This window comes from Phocoena sinus, chromosome 1, assembly GCF_008692025.1.
Source record: "Phocoena sinus isolate mPhoSin1 chromosome 1, mPhoSin1.pri, whole genome shotgun sequence".
NCBI lineage: Eukaryota > Metazoa > Chordata > Mammalia > Artiodactyla > Phocoenidae > Phocoena > Phocoena sinus.
This window is the reverse complement of record NC_045763.1, coordinates 98,008,814-98,027,470: the sequence shown is the minus strand read 5'-3', so window position 1 is coordinate 98,027,470 and position 18,657 is coordinate 98,008,814. Positions and strand designations below refer to the sequence as shown.

At 51.8% G+C, this 18,657-nt stretch overlaps 1 protein-coding gene across 2 annotated transcripts; it reads right to left on the bottom strand.

The window, feature by feature from the left end:
• Window positions 1–301: 301 nt before the first annotated feature.
• On the bottom strand, window positions 302–18,464 carry STRIP1 (striatin interacting protein 1). Of its 2 annotated transcripts, none has more exons than XM_032645075.1 (21): window positions 18,261–18,456; window positions 15,739–15,808; window positions 14,919–15,032; window positions 14,353–14,487; window positions 14,134–14,254; window positions 13,285–13,353; window positions 12,180–12,286; window positions 11,944–12,071; window positions 10,499–10,681; window positions 9,866–10,083; window positions 8,610–8,675; window positions 8,441–8,504; window positions 7,276–7,347; window positions 6,725–6,799; window positions 6,430–6,527; window positions 5,018–5,144; window positions 4,706–4,806; window positions 3,874–3,940; window positions 3,257–3,361; window positions 2,442–2,646; window positions 302–1,270 (listed from the first exon to the last, which is right to left on the bottom strand). In XM_032645075.1, the coding sequence occupies exons 1-21, from the start codon at window positions 18,438–18,440 to the stop codon at window positions 1,023–1,025; spliced, it is 2,553 nt and encodes an 850-aa protein (XP_032500966.1). In that variant the 5' UTR covers window positions 18,441–18,456; the 3' UTR covers window positions 302–1,022. The 2 variants fall into 2 exon arrangements, with proteins under 2 accessions (XP_032500966.1, XP_032500977.1); XM_032645086.1 differs by having other exon boundaries at window positions 303–1,270; window positions 14,919–14,993; window positions 18,261–18,464.
• Window positions 18,465–18,657: the final 193 nt, after the last annotated feature.

Below are 18,657 nucleotides of genomic sequence, written 5' to 3'. Positions count from 1 at the left end.
GGGGTGTGATCCAGAGAAACCTGGGGCGCCTACTGTAATACCTCTAACCCAGGGGTGCAGACAACTTACGGCTCCAACAACCCAGAGCCCTGGGGCTGGGAGCCCTGGAGCGAAACCAGACTGATGTGGAAAGAACACTTGGGATAAGTGCCAACTCCCCCTCCCCTTCCCCCTCAGATGAGAAAGGTGGGCAGCTTGGCAGGGACAAGGGGGTGACCTATCAATGCTGGCGAGAAAACTCTCTTTCTAGACCTGGAGGAGATATTCAGGGGCCATATTTCCTGCAGACAAGGCAATGGGCATTGTTTTTGCTTCCTTTTAATGTAAACAGAATACACAAACACATTAAAAACCCCAATATGACACAAGAGAACACACACAGATTCATATATATTTACAGACCCTTGCACACCAAGAAAAAAAAAAATGGCACCTCTGGTTAAGGGAAGCTTCTCTTCCTGTCCCAACCCCGTCCGAAACCACACTGCTGAGGCCGCTGCAGGAGCCTCTGCAATTGCTTCTAGATGAAACTCAGCAAGAGGCTGGAATGACATCAGAAAGCCCCCAAAGCAAAACCAAGACTCTGACTTTCTGGCCTGGCTCTAATCCTAAGCCCTCCTCTTTGGCAAGCTGACATGCCAAGGATTTGTGTGTCTCAGGAAGAGTCAGCATGGCCCCTGAAATTCAGATGCAGCGGGTTCCCAGCCCATCCCAGGTTTTCCCAGCCTTGGGTGGAATGACAAATGAGCTGCAACCAACTATGTCCAAGAGAGGAGGGCGCGGAGGAGTGAAGGAAGAGAGGATCCCAAGCAGAGAGATGACCACTCCCGAGCAGGACGCTGGGAATCAATGAGAGGTCAGATGCAGACTCCCCAGCCAACCCAGCACTGGCTGGGAAGGGCACAGTGGGGCTGTGCTGCCACCTGCAGGGGGATGGGAGCACTGCAGCAAGGAACCAGGACAGCCCCTGGGGTACCTGGAGATCACCCCTTCTTTCATTTTCAGTCTCTTGCCCTGGAGCCTCACTGCAGCAGCTCCTCCCAGGAAATGGGCTTGGAGAAGACCTCCCTTTCTAACCAGAGGTCGTAGTTCATCTGGAAGTCCTCAGGGAGGTCCACCCGCTGGCCCAGGACACTTTGCAGGCAGTTGTCCACAGGCAGGAAGTCGGGGTTGCTGTGGACCCGGTCGTACCGCCGGGCGTTGAAGCGCTCGATGTTGGCGCGGAGGGCACATTCCTCTGCCTGGAAGTCCCAAGGCCGGGCGTCAAGGTCTAGGACAAAGCAGGAAGCCACGGTTAGGAGCCAAGCCCTTGCGGCAGCTCCCCTGGGTTCACTGCAGCTTAGGGCCACGCCAGCCCGGGCTTGGAATGTTGACTGTCAACCAGGAGCGGGAAACCTCCGAGCCCCATCCTCGGCAAAACTGACAGGACTTCTTTCCTAGACACACAGGTAAGTCAGGTCGAAGGCGAAAAGCCAGAGCTACGGAGAAAGAGGCTACACTGCAGTTTATGTGGACCCAGTGAGGGAAAGCCAGGGGTACAACGTGCCTCTCTCGAAGTCACGCTCTCCCTGGCTCTCTGGGATCAGAGGCAGGAGCCTGCAGGTCCCCTCCTCTGCTTGTTCTCTCGGCTCCCTGACCAGGTGCTGTGGCCACCTTGGCTCTGCACAGATTCAGGGCGCTGGGAGTACAGATGCAGCCATGCGGCCAGGAACTGTAAGGGTGCGGGGAGCATGCTCAGCAACACCGGGAAGACCCACTCTGCCAGGGAGGCCAAGGTGGGGAGGGGAGGAACACACGCAGATACAGAACAATTAGGGGGTACAGGGAGGTACGCTGCCGGGAGAGAGTACAAACTGGGAGAAAGCATGGCCAATGTGCACTGACTGTGCCCAGAGCCCTACAGGTGTGATGGAAGCTAGGCTGAGGGGAAGCTGGAACAGATTAGATGAGGACACGGAGGGACAAAGTGTGGGCCTTAAATACGTTAAGAGTTTGGCACTAATTCTTAGGGAAATCAGAAGCCAATGAAGGATTTTACTCAGGGAGGTACCACCACTAGATCTGTATTTTCAAAAGATCACTAGAGCAAAGTCTGAGGCACTGATGGCGAGAAAGGAACAGGCAGGGAATCCATCAGGAGCTGTGAGAATTTCAGTGACCAGAACCACGGCAGCTGCAGGGGGGAGAGAGGACGAGAGGACAGAGAAAGTCTTGTGACCATTTCTGGAAAAGGAAAGGGGAGGCACAGAGAGGAATGGGTATGATCACAGATGCCAAGCCTGGCAGCTTCTCCAAGTCCTTCCCAGGGCTCCCATCCTGATGCTACAGAAGCAGGAGCTGGGCTCTTCCAGGTTACTCAGGGAAGCTTAGAGGGAAAGCTGTCACCTCCCCGCGCCCCTCCACCCCCGCCCCGCCTCGCCTCGCCTCGTGGGGAGCCTCACCATTGCCGTAAGCCCAGTCGTCGTTCAGCCGATGCCGCACCTTCTGGTAGATGGCAGACATCGTCTTCATGTTGCTCTTTCGCCACTGCCGCCCCAGATACTTGGTCTGCGCCTTGAGCAGCTTCAGCACGTAGAGCTGCAGCATGGCCTGTTTCACCTTCAGGGCCCGCTTCAAGATGGGGGCTGACTTGAACACCACCAGCATCTGGGAAGGGTTAAAAGGGAGGCCCGTGTTGAGGGCAGAAATAAATGCCTGCACCACCACCACGCTGCTATCCCTTCTGGGGTTAGGGGCAGGGTGACCAACTGTTGCACTTTTCCCCAGACTGAAGGGTTTCCTGGGACTTGGGACACCTCCACTGCTAAAACCAGGAAAGTCCCAGGCAAAGCTGGATGGTTGGTCATCCTAATTATGGGTCATTCTGGAATCTGAAGAAAGCTATGAATTCCTTCACCAGAAATATCCCTATGTGCACATATACACAATTTCAGAGGATTCACGGACCTCCCCACCCCAAAGGTATCCAGACTCAGGGTTAAGGAGACTCTCAGAACCTTGGTGGAGAACCAGCAGAGATTAAGAGGATACAGAAAATTCCTTCTATACATGTAGATTTGTTTCAGCACATGACTGAGCCTCTTCCAGCTTCCAGTTCAACTCATCAAGGCACCAGAGATCAGCCCTTAAAGTGCAAGGATGTGGCTATAGGAAAGTTAGGTGGGGACCCCTGCCCTCTAACGTGAAGGGACCCGGACAGCAGGTGGCACGCTGCTTTGAGCTCCAAGATTCATGCCTGCTGACTGCGCTGACTCACCATCGTCCTCGAATGCTTCCATTTTGTCAGCTTGTTCAAGATCCGAAGCAGATTAATACAGGAAAAGAGGTTCCTCCAGCAAAACTGGTTATTGTCACCTGCTTCCTACAGGGAAAACCCAGGAACAATCATCTCTTGCACAGCTGCAGGTGCTCCAGTTTCCAAGGCCCGCCCATCTGTGACGTCAGCACTGCTCAGTCTCTCCACACGTGTACCGGGAACCCTCTCCTCCCCTCAGCCCAGGGGGACGTCCATCCCAGAAGCTGGCAGAGGGTAAGGGGTGCTCCCTAGAATTTTCCTGCAGGAAACATGGAGCATGATATTGGGGGCTGTGGCCCCAGAGAGTTCCAGTGTGGGGAGAGGGAAACAACTCGACCAGGTGAGCTCTGGGTCGGCAGCACCTGAAGACCACACTTCGGAAATAAGCCCTAAATCCAAATCTTCCCACTCTGCAAGGCCCGCCCCTCAGCCCTTCTATGCAATTACGGTGCTTCAAAAGCCAGGCGCTTAACAGTGACCGCACCTATGAAGAACCTCTACCCCTGTGAGGGGGAGGCAGGCTCTCCACCACAACCCTCACGCCAAAGGGACCGCCGGGGAAGAGGCTAGTTACTCACCAGACTCTCGGCAGTCAGCTCCGGCAGCTCGTGCACCACGCACTGAGGGTAGTCTAGGACAGAGATGCTGCACAGGGCAAGAGAGCCCAGGCACCCGCCCTGAGCGAGGGCTGGGGTCTGGAGGAGCAGCCGCTGGCTCCTGGCCTCCCTCCCTCACTTGTGGGAGCAGAAGCAGTAATCGACCTTGTCCGCACCACCCCACTTTCCCCAGCTCTAAGACGGGGAAATACCTGCTACGAGTGAACTTGTAAGATCCCTCTGTAGCCAGAGACAAGCTCGTAATCTTGTAAGGGGTGGAAAGAGCACATTATCCCTCACAGCAATAAATCTGGAGCGGGGGGCGGACTTCTCAAGGCAATTAATTTATGCCAAGCCGCCACTGGAGACTGTGTCTGGCCAGCAGCTCAGCTTGTGGTGTTATCACGCTGATGAGCCGTCAACGTCAAGTACAGCTGGCGCCAGGTGACGGGGTGGGGACAAGACACTATAGTGCACGGGGCCAAACTCCTTTGAGAGCAAGCGCCCAGCCAGTCCCCTCGAAAAAAAAAAAAAAAAGGGCACAGAAGGGCAGTGAGGGCGGTATTGGAGCCCAGGATGAGAACCCTGCCATCCAGGCAAAGACAGACTGAGTCACCTGTCACTAGACTAGCTAGACTCAGGTTTGACAAACTGGCGTTCTCTCTAGGCAGGCACCATGTCTCATTCATCTTTGGGTCCTGACGCCTGGCAGAGCACTGGCTTGTGGGCGCTGAATGGACTCAGTGGGAGAGACCAGCTGGGAGCCCTGCCATCTGGCCATACCCACCCCTTCCTGATCCCTGGTCCTTATCACCTGTTCTTGGCAGTGATGTAAGACATAATGTTTTGATTGAAGAATTTCAGGATCAAAGGGATGCAGTTGGCAAACACCAGGTGCTGTGCCATATACTCAAACTGCAAGCAACAGGAAAAAATATAAGCATGCCCGTGGGACCTCACCCTCCTTCCTCCAGTGATAAAAGGCCTTGGCTGGAGGACTGTGTCTTAGAACATCCATGCAGAGCTCAAGGAGGTTTGAAGGCCAAGGCCTCTGTTCTTTGGGGCTAGAGGAGCAGCACTGCCTGAGGCCCTGGCCCAGGGGACAGAAGGAAGGGGTTGCAGGTACCTGGTAGACGTGGTTCAACTTAAAGTGCTTGAGCAGCAGCAGCAGGACCGCAGAAATGGCCTTAACAATGACCTCTTTGTGGCGGTTCACATCCACTCCCAGCTTCATGCTCTGCAACACTGTGGTGCTAGAAGCACAATCACCCGGGTGGGCCCCCGGCAGGTGCAGCACCCTCCTCTCTGGTGGTCCCAGGAGAGATGGGATTCCTGAGCTTTCTCTGGGCGAAGCTCCCACCTCACCCCCACCCTACGGACGTCTCAGAGGTTACGCCCAGCTCCACCCACCCACCTAGCAAGCAATCTAGCTCTGCATAATTGATTTCTTCCTTGTGATGCCCCAAACACATTCTTAGCCTATTTCTTTGCTTTTCCTCCAAAAGTGAACTTCTCATCTCAAGATCTCCCCTAAGCTTCTGCCACCATATGAACCTGTGCTCCTCAGAGTGTTCTGTGGAATACCAGTATACTGAGATGTTTCGTATTATGGGGAAAGGGGGTTTTGGAGTCAGATAAATTTAGGAAGCATTTACTTAAATCAGTTTCTTACAAATTTAGGAGCTCTCACTATAAATCTTTATAAGAGGAGATCAATATTTGACTGTGGAGGCTTTTTCCCAAGGACCATCACGACGGCCTGGTGCTCCATGACATTCCCTTTGGTGTTAGCCAACGCTGCCTCCTCCCTCACTTGGCCGTCACCACCAGATGCAAGGGGTCCACCCACCAGGGAACTGGCCTCAGAGCTGGGTGGTACTGGTAGGCAGGCAGGAGATCAAGTGCCCAGGTCCTTCTCAAAGCACAAAGTGATCTCAGTTCGTACTCTCACATCAAAAAGATGAGGTCAGTGCCCCAGGGAGGAAGAACCCCTAAGGATTTTACTATCACCCTGAGACATTCAAAAATATTCTGCATGCCAGTTCACTGGCAAATAGGAAAGAATCTGCACCCAGCTCAGGTCCAGCTGTTGGCTGATTTTTGTCCAGAAGCTAAAACTGTACGTCCTGGATGTCCCAATCACATAGCTTTCAAAGGAGCCTTTGGGGAAATGTCAAACACAGTCCGCTTCACTTTACAGAGGAGGAAGTGACTTTCACCAATGCACTCAGATATGCACTCAGCGGCAGAGTCTACACTAGAATCCAGGCACCTCCCCAAGCAGTAAAACTGAATATTTCACCCAGTACGTTTTCTTTCTTCTGAGCCAGGAATACCCTAAACTTAATCTGCAGAGAAGCTGGGCCAAAACAACAACAGCGGCAGCAACAACAAAAACAAAGAATGACAACAACAAACAACCTAGCAAACAGTGGGACCAAAAGGCAAACACTTCCCCTTTCCCCACTACCCTTCTGCCCCTGACCTGCTCCATTCATAGGAACCATACACACTCAATACTCAAGACTTGATACTCACGGCATCTCCTCAGGCAGGACATCTGCTAGGATGTTGATTGAGTCCGTTTTGGCCTTTGAGGTGGGAGCTGCGGCCAGCAGGATCTTCAGCAGCGCAATCTGGGGAGGAGCAGACTGTTCAGACGGTGTGGATGAGAGGGGCCAGGGGCATCACTAGGCCCTGAGAGGTGGTTCTTCTGGAGGTGCTCAGGCAGCAGGAGGAGGGGTTAAAGGACACTGGCGGGCATGCTCTCAAGGCCAGTGTTGTCGGGAGGGGACCCCATGGCAGGTAGAACACTCAGGAGAAGTGCACTCACCATGTACTGCGGCAGGCTGGGGAGCAAGCCTTGGTAGAGGGTTTCTGCAGGGACTTGCTCGACTTCCTCTTCTCCCTTTCAACAAAATGGGTAATAGGTACAAATACAAAGCCCGGTCCTGACGATGTTCTCCTGAGCCAGCTTGCTGGCTGGCTGGAGGAGAATCTGTAAGTATGGATGTAAATGATGATAATGATAGCAAACCTTGAATGATACAACATGCCAGACACTTTACTTGTAAAAACACATTTAATCCTTACTACAACTCTATGGAGAAGGTACTATTGTCATTCCCATTTAACAGGCTAGGAAACGAAAGCGGAAGGAGAGCCAGTACCTTGCCTAGGTCGCTACCCACTAAATGGATTCAGAGGAAGGTGGCTGGCCCAGAGTCTGTGCTCTTAAGCCCTGGACCTGCCACTCGCCAGCCCTGAAGCGGGAGCCAGACTGGGAGCTTTTTGAGGGCAGGCCTGGGGCATTTTGCGGTCTAGGCCCAGCACAGTGCTGGGAACAGCTGGGATCCTACGGACTGAGGAAGGCCTCCAACTCACCCCTGAGAGAGGAGAGCGAAGGTACTCCTCCTCCATCTGCGCCTGGACCTCTGCAATCGACGTGTACTTGTGCTGGAGAGAGAGGGAACGAGGCGCCGGGGAAAACACCCCTCATTCTCTGGCCACATGCCCACACCTGGCAAAGACCCCACACAATTTTCCTCAAACACCATCTTCTCAAAGAGCGCTAAGTCACCATACAGATCCCGAACTAAAATCCCAAACCTGAAATATTTTTCTAAGTGGGCACCTACCTCTTAAAACCCGTGTAAAAAAGCACACAATAGATCAGGAAAAAAGCAAATTAAAGAAGAAAAGGGGTTTTGCAGATAGTGACAACGACAGGAGGAAAACAAAAGCAGAATCAAGCACCCAAGTGCTCAGAATCAAGGACTCAAATGCTCAGAAAGCCCCTGCATGAAGCCCACTTGGTACCACAAATTTCAAAAACATATAAACATTTACATTCCAGACATGCTATTAGGGGCCACACCTCTTCCCCACTCGTGCTGCTTCCTCCCAGGTGGAGCGACACGAGTGCACAGAGCACTCCTGGCCCCTCCCCGCCCCTCCCCCCACACTCACTCCTCCCCTCCCGGGCTGGCCAGTACGGGAGGAGGAACAGGACAGTCTCAGCCCCTCTTTCTCTTCTCTCTTCAGAAAAAAGAAAAGCCTGTAAACTCTTCTGCTCCTTGACCAGGCTCAGCAGGGTTCTAGCACTGCCTGGTCTGGGCAGGCGAGTCTGCCTAACTCTGGAAGTGAGGTATCCGGACACCTACTGTTGTTGTGTTCTCATGCCTCATTCTCCAATCACTCCATGGGCAATAAAGCTGGCATTTCAGTCTCCCTCTGCCTACTCCCCTAACTCAACTGCCTTAGAACTTGGGCAAGGAAAAGGCAGGCTACTTACTATGCCCCTTAAAACCCAACTGTCAGGTAATATAATCTTTCATGAACCCCCAGTAAGTGCCCAAAACAAAAGCTCAGTTAAAATAAGTAAAACGCATGAAAAACTGTTTTAAAGGATGCCGCCACTGTCCACCTATTCCTCCACCCCCAGTTCCTTCAGGCAGACAGAAGTCTAAAAAGGCTTCTCCCAAAGGGCTGGTCTCACTTTACTCACTTGGGACCAACCTAGGCCAAAAGCTCACCCAAAGCCACCTACCTGCTTCAGAGTCTTGATGCTTTCGTGGATTGGCCTGGGCAGCCCCACCACTGTGTTTGTGTCACTGGAGAATAACAGAGGCCCTGTGTTAGGCCTGGGTCCCCACACACCAAAGGCTGGGAGGGTGACCCCACTACCTTTCTTTAAAAGGAACTCGGATCACACTCACCTGCCCAGAGTGTAACCTATGAACTTGCTGCGGCTGGACTCGAGGAACACCTCGATGTCTTTCTCTCTGCCAAAGGAAAAGACTGCAGCTTTCTTAAATGTTATCTCAAGGCATCATGGTTAACAAAACACAGAATGTCCAGAAACTGTGAAGCCAAAAGAAAAAGTCTCCCACAATTGTTTTTCTTTTTGGAAAAAAGAAAATAAAAAAACAAAGAACTGAAATCTTCAGACTATTTTAAGGCCTTCATAATGCTGTTGGATCAATAATCTAAAAATGTGTAACTAGTTTATTCATAAGATTAAGGTGATACATCAAACTTAAAAGCACACTTTATTCAGATATTAATAACAAGTTTGTCACAACAGAATTTCTCAGATATTCACAATTTTTACAATTAGAGCTGTAAGCTACTGATTTTTTCATATGAGTCATACTGTCCTGTCTCAGACAATCAGGCTAGCTTGCATTTTCTGATGACTTGTTTTGTATTCCCATCACAGATCACTGAAAACTGGGGCTTTAGCCTGGATCAAGAAAATGACCCCTATATCTTTTCACATGTTCATCTATTTCTTAAGTTGGTGCCCTTTCAAACAGATACCATTTATATACATCCAGGAACCTTAACATCCACTGATTCACGCACATATATCTCAAACATCTTAATTATGGTTCTAAAGAAATTCTTCCTTAATCTATAATTTTCTGTCAAAAATCATATACAGGGCTTCCCTGGTGGCGCAGTGGTTGAGAGTCCGCCTGCCGATGCAGGGGACACGGGTTCGTGCCCTGGTCCGGGAAGATCCCACATGCCGCGAAGCGGCTGGGCCTGTGAGCCATGGCCGCTGAGCCTGCGCGTCCGGAGCCTGTGCTCCGCAACGGGAGAGGCCACGGCAGTGAGAGGCCCGCGTACCGCAAAAAAAATCATATACAACCCCAGGGTGGGTGGAGATGGGTTCACTTAAATGTCCTTGTTTTAATTTTTTCCCGCTCCCTTTCACTAGTATCATGTCCAACCAAGAGCTAACCCACGTTACTGACTCAAGAGCCATATAAGGGCCTCTCTGTGCAAGGCCAGCACCCTGACACCCCCAGGGCCAGCACTGGGCACTTTAAGAGAGGCTCATCGCAGAGCCAAGGCCAGCATAGCCCTGCATAGGACCTCACGTGACAACTCAGGCCCGGTGCCAGGCGTGGGGATGTGACAACACTGGTTTCAGGAGCACAGAGTGTTGCGGAGGTCTGAGACTCACCTGACCTTGGGAGCCCACGGGAGCCCCTTTGGGCAGGTAAGCCTTTCAGTCTGGGGGTGCTGCAGTGGGGGAGGCATCACCTCATCCCGCTCAAGGGGGAATGTCTCCCCCTCCAGACTGCTGTCGTCATCATTCTCCTCTTCCTCCTCTCGAGAGTCATCAGCCTTGTAGGGATCCCGCTCGTTGAAGGCATCCAAGTTGTCCTGCTTTATCAGAGCCTGAGAGCAGAGGGACAGGAGAGCAGACAAGTGCCAACTGACGAACTAGATAAAAAGGGGCATGAAAAAAAAAAAAAAAAAAGGGGCATGGAGGCTAAAGAAGTGATCACACAGAAAGGTGGTAGGAAGAGAGCCAGGAGCAGTGGAAAAACCTGAGAGGAAGTCAACGTTGGGCCCAAGTGACAAATCAGTCCTTGCCCAAGTCCCTCACAAGTGCCACATTCTGAGTGCCCACTATAAACTGGGCCCTGGGCTGGGGACACAGTGTCCCTGCCCTAAAGGCATTCATTCTGACTTGCTGATCAGGGGAGAGTTCAACAACCGTCCAACGACCTGGGGCTCATCCAGTGACTATGCCACTGCACCCGTGCCCCTTGAGAACTCTCAGGAGTCGTAGGGACCTTGTCGCCCTCACCTTGTGCTCCCGACGGCCCCGTTTCTGCTGCTGCTCAATCAGGTCAGAGGCAGATGCTGGGGGAGAGGCGGCCCTCATGTTGCGGATGACTTTGATGCTGTCCTCAGGCAGCGGGGGGAGGCCCAGCATGGCACGCTTCTCGGCCTTCATGCTCTGCAGCTCCTCAAAGCCGCCCAGTGTGCACTGTGTCACAGACAGGCGTAGAGCCGGGACGACATGTCCGTAAGCGGGTCCCTGTCTGTGTCAAGCTCAAAAGCATCTGGGACACCGTAACCCATATCTTTAGAGACCCACACAACCTCCCAACAAGGGAATGAATACACCCCCAGGAGAAACGAGCGACATCAGCATGGGAGAGGAGCACAGGGGGCAAGGAGTGGAGATGCGCAGGCTGACCGAGCCTAGTGCAGAGGCACACCTAGCTCTGTGTGTACAACAGACTCCTCGAGTGAGACAAAGGCCATCTGAAGAGCTTAACCCTTCAAGTTCCTAGAAAAGTAGGTGAGACTCAAATGCTTCAAAAGCTGTACATGCCAGTCTTTCAAAGTCACATTGGGAATACACTGTTGGATGTTCAAGTTAAAAAACAAACAAACAAACAAAAAACCCACCTTCATCTAAACATCCCCCTAGAAGCAAAACCTCAGCAGTGTTCAGCAACTTTAGGCTGTTCAGTTTCACTGTTTCTGAGCAATTCGGCTTTCCTCTCTGGCTTCAGTGAGGCTTCGTGGGGAATCAACAGGCTTATCTGGCCAACGTCAAATGTGTAGAGCACTCTAAAGAGGCCTAACCTCACTGAGCCCTGGCTCCGCAGAGCTGGCCCATTCTGAAAGAGGGGAAGGTGAGTCCCAGGAAGAGCAGGAGTCCAGACCCCAGCTCTGCTGTCTTCCCAGGTCGCTCCTCCTGGAGGGAAAGGCTCCTGGTTTGGCCTGGGCCTGGCTGCTGACAGTGGCTCCCAAGCCAAGGGTGCTAGCCAGCCCACTCTCCTGGACCCACCCCTTCACTAGCTAGAGAAGGTGTCAGCTTTCACACCATACCCTGAGGAAAATGTAGGCACAGGGCTCACTCTTTCTTCTTTCAAGTGACATCTGACTGAGGGGGCCCCAATTACACCAGCTCTAATTTTGCCTCAAATCACTTTGCAAACTCCAGGTTCAAGAGCAGCTTGCCTGGAGAGACGTGTCCTATGACTGCAGAAAACAGCTTCCAGGAACCAGGGAGCCAACAATCTATTCTGATTCAAAGGCCAAGTCCTCTTTGGCTGCAGTGAGGCCAAAGTGACACTTTTTTTGCCATCACCTTTCAGGAATCTTCTTTCAGAACTTTTTTTTTAACCAAAGCAGTTATATATTCATATAATTCAATACTCAAAAGGATATACAGTGAAAACTCTCCCTCCTGCCCTGTCCCCTAGCACGGGAATTCCCCTTCAAGGACGCACTCACCAATACTGTCTTCCAGAGCAGCAAGAGAACCTTCTTCATGGGGAAGTGAGGGGCATGGCCGCTGCAAAATTTGGTCACCATCCCAAATAGCATGATGGCAAATGGCTCGCTGTTGTACAGAGGGGAACCTGGAGTACACAAAGGTATTAGGGCCACAGGCAGGAACAGGACCCTCCCAAAGCCCTCCAGCCTCAATTCCCAGGCAGGGCCTTGAGCCAGGATCCCCAGAGTCCTACCCAGCTCAGCCCTGAAGGTCTGTCGCATTGTCCTCCATTCGGCCTTATCACCCTCACATTCCTGGTGAACGGTCTCCACAATCAGGTACATGATGTTTAGCAAGACCCTGGCGGCAAAAGCCAGCTATAATGAAGCAGGATGGGGGGTCAAGGGAGCACCCCCTGGCTTCCTCACATCCCACACGACACGAGAAAGGCCTGCGCACCAAGGCTGGCTGGGGGGGAGGGCTGTAATGTAGAAAAAACTAAAAAGAGTCCCACAGAGCACCTTGTGGTGGGTGCTTCCTTCTCTGTCTCTGGTGCTAAGGTTGGGACCAGATTGTCTTCCGTTTCTAGCAAAGTGCTTGCTCAAAGCAGGTGCTTAATAAGTGGCTGCTGAATGGATGGATATGAACAAGAATGGCCAAAAGCATTTACTACCCTGAGCTTCCCGGAATGAGAAAAACACAGAGGCAGGCGTGAGCTATGGAAGCCCGTGTTGGATCAGACAAAGCAGTGGATGATCAAGGTGAGAGCAAGGAAGTGTTTACCATGATGGAGGGGAAATCAGGAGCAAGCAGGGCGATGGCCAGGGACCGTAACTACAGTGGGGAACACCACCAGTATCTATCTGAAAACTTCCAAATTCACAAAAAGAGTCAGATTCTAATCCTTACAAAAATGGGAAGGTGTTCTTGTTCTTTAGCAGTTGCTATTACTTCCGGCACAGCCAGGAAACGTCATGAAGTTGTCAGGACTAACCCCACACAGACAGGCATCAAGCTGTGCACGGAAAGGCAGAAGCAGAAGGAGCCACCTCATGTGCTTTGTCCAAATACAAAATGCCACTCCACCGAGTTTCCCAGCAGCAGTGTGGGCAGGAGGCCACATTTCACTGTGGCTCTGTTAAGCATCTTCACCCTGGATTTCCGTTGGGAGTCTCAACCCAGGGCCCCACCTAGGGAGAGCCCTCAGTAGGGCCTACCGATCACACTGAGTCCATCACGCCTGCAAATTAGAGGGTGAGCACACACAGCGAGGAAACCCAAAGGTGCCCGCCCATGCCCTGCCCTGCCCTCGTTCTCCAGCTAGAGCTCAGGGAGTCCGGGATTGCTGCTCGCCTCACCTCAGGTCCGTGCTATCAGCCAGGGAGATGGCCGGCTTCCTCACCGCACTGCTGCAGGCAGCACTGTTGCTGCAGGAGAGATGCGAGAGTCAGTGCCTTCACCCAGGAAGGAAGAGAAGTGGCTCCCCCGACAAGTGCCGCCCAACAGGGGGATAAAACCCTATGCTATGCGCTTAGATTGCAGAAGAACCCACAGGACCCAGTGGGTAAGGACTCAAGCCCAAGACCAGACTGCCAAGGTTTGAATCTTGGCTCTAACACTTACTAGTTATGTGCCCCTGGGCACTCAACTTCTCGGTGCCATAGTTTCCTCATCTGCAAAATGGGGATGGTAATAGCAGCTAATTCATTAACATGAATTAGTACATGTAGTGTCCTTAGAACAATGCCTGAGACATATAAACACGCAATGAGTGCTTTTATTATTGATGGTGTTTTCCTCAGATGAGCAGCAGCTGACCTGTCCACCAAGCAAAGGACTAGTGGAGACACAGGCTAGAGCAGGCTTTGTTTGAGCCCATGTGTCAGACTTGTGCCTGGCTTCCTGCTGCGGGGAAACCTGTGGTGCAAACACAATGGAGTCTGAAGGTTCAAAATAAGAAGGCTTTTTATTTTTCTGAGGGGCACTGTGGGCCTGGGCAGGAGCTGCAGTGTCTGGCGAGCTCTCTGGTGTTAGCGGGCCGCGAGGCCCCTCACTGGTGTTCAACGTTTGGGTGAGCATCTCCCGTTATTCAAACTGGCTGGTTAGAACAGAACCCCACGTGGCGCATATAACCCTCTCAAAACCAGTCCTGCAAGCTCTGTCCCTCCGCCGCCCTTTCCCTACTTAAGCCCCTCAGAAGAACTCACTCTATTTCCATGTTCAGAAGCTCCACCAAAGCGTTGAACGTGCCCACCTCCAGGAGCAGGAAGATGTTGTAGCGCATCCAGGACTGCACCTCTGCCTCCGAGCTACACTCCCCGAAGGTGCCTGCAAACACAGGGCACAGCTCACTGAGCCCCTGTCCATATCTGACTGGGCAGCATCACTGAAGTGGGTGCCAGGGGTCCCTGGGTGTCCACTCAGACCTTGGGCAATGTAGAGGATCGCTCGAGCCACCTTCAGCCTCTTCTCCCTGGCAGTGACCTCCAAGCCGTCCAGGAGCCTCATAGCGTGGGTGCGGTGCTGGTTGGTGTCCAGCTCAGTCCACTTCTTATCTGTCACTGCCGGGCAAGAGACCACTTACACTGGAGCCCAGAAAAATCCTCACAGTGGGACGGACACCATGTTAACCCATCAAATTCAGGACTGCCACAGAACCAGAACACTCAGAAAGATAAATTACTCTCTATATAAGGGATGAGGTCACACTGCTGCCCTATGAATCTGAATCTCCAGCCTGAAACACTGCTTTTTTGTGTGCAATTTTAATCGCATAAAGGTTTTTCCCCCCAATACTCACATTCTGAAAAGGCCCCACCAGAGTACCTGCAAGCCCACCCTAAATGTCACATATGGCCTTGAATAATCATGGTTCAGCAGGTTTCTTAGGCCACTCCAGGATGACTTAAGTCATTCAGATGACTAAGAGAAGCCCTGCAGAGCTCTCATGATGTAAGCTGAAAGAGCCACGAAGTGGGGGGAATCATCTCACCGTGCATCCGGAAGTCCTCCTCAAAGCATTTTCGATTCATCAGGAATTCTGGCCCTTCTGTATAGCTGTAAAGCTCTGTCAAGAACAAAGTGTCATCGTCTCCATGTCCACGTCCTACAGCAGGTGTCACATATAGCAGAAAAGGTATGCTTCTAGGCCCAGCTCTGTCCCTGAGTCACAGTGACTCCTGGACTGTGCTGTCTAATTACTAACGGGGTCTTAGTGCTCTGATGTGCACAAAGGAGAGAATGCTGACTTCCCTTGCAGCCAATAACCAGATGCCAGTTAGGCATAAAGCCAGGCATTTCCAGTCCGACGTGCATCAACCCCACCATGCCATGCCAGAGGATGACCGCCACTGTGAAAGCGTGTCTCTCAAGTGGCTTGAGAATAGGGCCTGTGCTATGGAGGCATGAGAATCAGCTCAGGCTGACTTCATATTACACGTGAGCAGCAGTGGCAGCGACAGACGGGCACAGATGCAGGCACACTTGCTGGCAATCCTCAGGACCCCTGTTCTAGGAGAGACCACTGTCAGGGGGATTGCATATGGCCAAGGAACATCAATGTCCACACTGGGATTGGGCCACAGCCGAGTAAGCTGATCACACAGAGATGCTTCATAAAAGTAAAGGACAAGCCGAAGTTATGAGATACAAAGGGCTTGAACCCAATAATTAATATGTTTTACCTACACACATCACTACTAGGACTATCTAGGGGGAAAAAATGAACTCCAAAATAACACTCACTCCTAATTTTATTAAAGACCAATAAGGAAAAAAAGCACCCCCATATAATACGAAGGCCTGTGCTTTACCTGAGAGCTCTGCAGCCCACTTGTCTGTGTCAGCATACTCGAACTCCAGGTCTGGAGACTCGGAATAGCCCTGTTGAGAAACGGAGAGTTATGCAAAAGATCACTGTGTTTTCCAAAGGAACAAACACATATGCTTCCAGAGACACTGTTGTGTTACAGGACGTCCTTGCCTCCACTTTTCTGATGCTGTATCACAGTATTTTGTCTCCTGGGAAGTTCAGGTCTCCCTAATAAGCCCTCTCAGAGCACCTTGCACTGCTCCTTCACAGCACTTATCGTAATTCATAATCATATACGCGCAAGTGTATCTGTTTAGTGTCTGCCTCTCCATGAGACTGCCAAGTTTCCCACGAGTGGGAGTTTTGTCCATTTTGCTCACCAATGATTCCACAATGCCCAGCACACTACTTGGCATGACTGACTGACTGACTGAATGAATGAATAGCTTATACTCAAATAAATACTTGTTGGATGAATGAATGAACACTAAAGCTTCCATGTTTTCTGTGCAGTGAAATGACCATTCCACATGGTGCTAAGATTTTGGAAGCCTCATTTCTTTCTGGCTAGTGGGCTATCAATAGCTCAGAAAAAAATGAGTATTGACACCCTCAGCCTTCCTGCCCTTCTCTCAAATTTCAGTGAGAACTGACAGAGGAGGCAGCGGCTGAACAGAAATGGGTTCCCTCCCACACACAGGAGAGACTATGACAAAGAGAATCTTTTTACTGCTGGGGATAGGTGAGTACTGAGAACACACCATCTTGGAAGCCTTGTTCTGGGAAAAGAGAAGAGGTGAAGAGAAAGGTAGTCCTCGAACTTAATTACAATCTACTTGGGAAGACAAAGACCACAAACAGTGAATAACGTGGAGAACTCTACGCCTTATTCGACGCAACAGAGCGCACACTCTCATAAGTTCCTGAGCTTCAGTTTCTTCATTTATGGAATGAGGATGACACAAATCTATCTTGAAGGTTTTTAAGGACTAATCAAAACTGTGTAGCACACGGTGGACTCTCACCAAATATCTGCCTCCCTGGCCTGCAGGCATTCCTCATGCTCCCAGCCTACTGATTTCAGCTATGACTCAAAAAAGAGCCACATCAGTATCTGTAAGAAAACAGATTTAGGCAGGTCTCTCAGCTTAAATGTGTTCTCTGACTGACCTTCCACGTGTTGGGTCTATATAGAAATTAAAGGGCAGAAAGAGCAAGTGCATTTAATGGCCACTTAGGAAACTTTTTAACTATTTTAAAACTAGGACTCCTCTCATGATGAAAGTGGATTCACCCCTACCACTTTCATAATCCTCCATACTTGAAAAATTATTAAGAAGTCGTCACTGATGTGCAATAAGCCCACCATGCAAGGGCTACTAAAACGTCAGTTTCATTGCTTTTTCAAGTAATTCACTTCAAGCTCAAAATGTATCTGATTGTAACTTGCTAAATTTTGATGTTTTATCAGAGGTTTGCTCTTGCCAACAAAACCCAAAAGCTTGAGAGGAACTGATTTCACATGTCTAAAGACAGCATCATCACTCTTTGGTATGACCTGGTACATTATGTCGGGACAATGAGGAATTCCCTCTCATCAATAAGCACCTGACCGCTACTCAGCCTCGGTGTCCTCTCAGGTGAAGAAAACCTCACAGTAAGTGCTCTGGGAACAAGGTGATTAAGAAGCCCTAAAGCGCTACGACGTGCGTGTCTTCATTCATGAATTCTACAACGGAGGCAGTGGGAGTAATTCTTTAACTCGGGGTGAGGTGACTAGTCAGCTCCAGACTACTGTGTCTCCGGAATGGGAGGAACAGCCCACTAGCAAGAGAAGAGGGATGCTGAGCCCTAACCCATGTTTAAATATATATTTCTAATCTTTAACAGTTCAGCATCGGGCGCACTGGGCACACCAACCACCGGGCACTGTCAAACCGTGGCCTGAACCTGCAGTGGTTAAGGTCAGAGTGAACAGGACTGCTCCCCCTCCTACGCTCGCAACCTCGAGGCGCACAGTGTATACTATTAGTGCTAATTAGCTCCGTCAGTCTTCCAGGTGCCTTCCCAACCCTCGCCAGTCCCTTCCCTGCCCACACACGCCGTCCGCCGCGGAACCCACGCGACCAGACGCCGGAGATGACTAGGGGGTCTAGGGGTACAGCCGCCCCGCCCTCTGGAGCGCACGCAGACCACTGACTCTTCACCCCGAACTGAGGCAGGGGGTGGATTCCCCAGAGGCTGGGACCCGGAGGTCGCGCTCACAGCCCCGGCCGCAGAGGAGCAAACGAACCGACACCGGCTCGGGGAGGTTCTCCCGGTCTGCGAAGCTCTGGGCGGGGACCCCGCCTTCACGCCTCCGGCCTCGGGGAGTGCCAGCCTTGCTTCCTGCACCTTTCGCTGTAAATGACAGCTCCCCCGCCGAACCCTCCGGGAAACCCAGCCTGGACCCGAAAGTGGCCCCGGGCCCGGACCCTTGCCGCCGCCTGCCTGGTGTTAGCCTCGCCCCCCGAAGCTCCTGACCTCCGAGTCTTTGCGCTGGTTGCGGTTGAACTCTCGGGCTTTGACCCCGGGCACGAGGCTCCCGGCGGTCCGCGGTGCCCCAGTTGGAGGCTGCGCCGTGGCGGGCGGCGGAGGTGGCGGCGGCTGGGGCTGCTTGTTGTTCATGATCAGCAGGCCGGGACTGCCGACCGCCGGCTCCATCTTGGCTGCTCCACACCCCCGGCTCAATTCACAGACTGTAGCGGTGATGCAACTCTCGCGTGATTTCCTCTGGAACGCTCCCTGGTCGCCATATTAAGTGTGGCGGCAAGTGGCAGAGCCATCTTGGCTGCCCAACACATCGCGAGATTTCTTCTGTTTGCAATCTAGTCTTTCTACGTCTTTTTAGTTTCTACCCTGTTTCTTTTCCAGTTTAGAG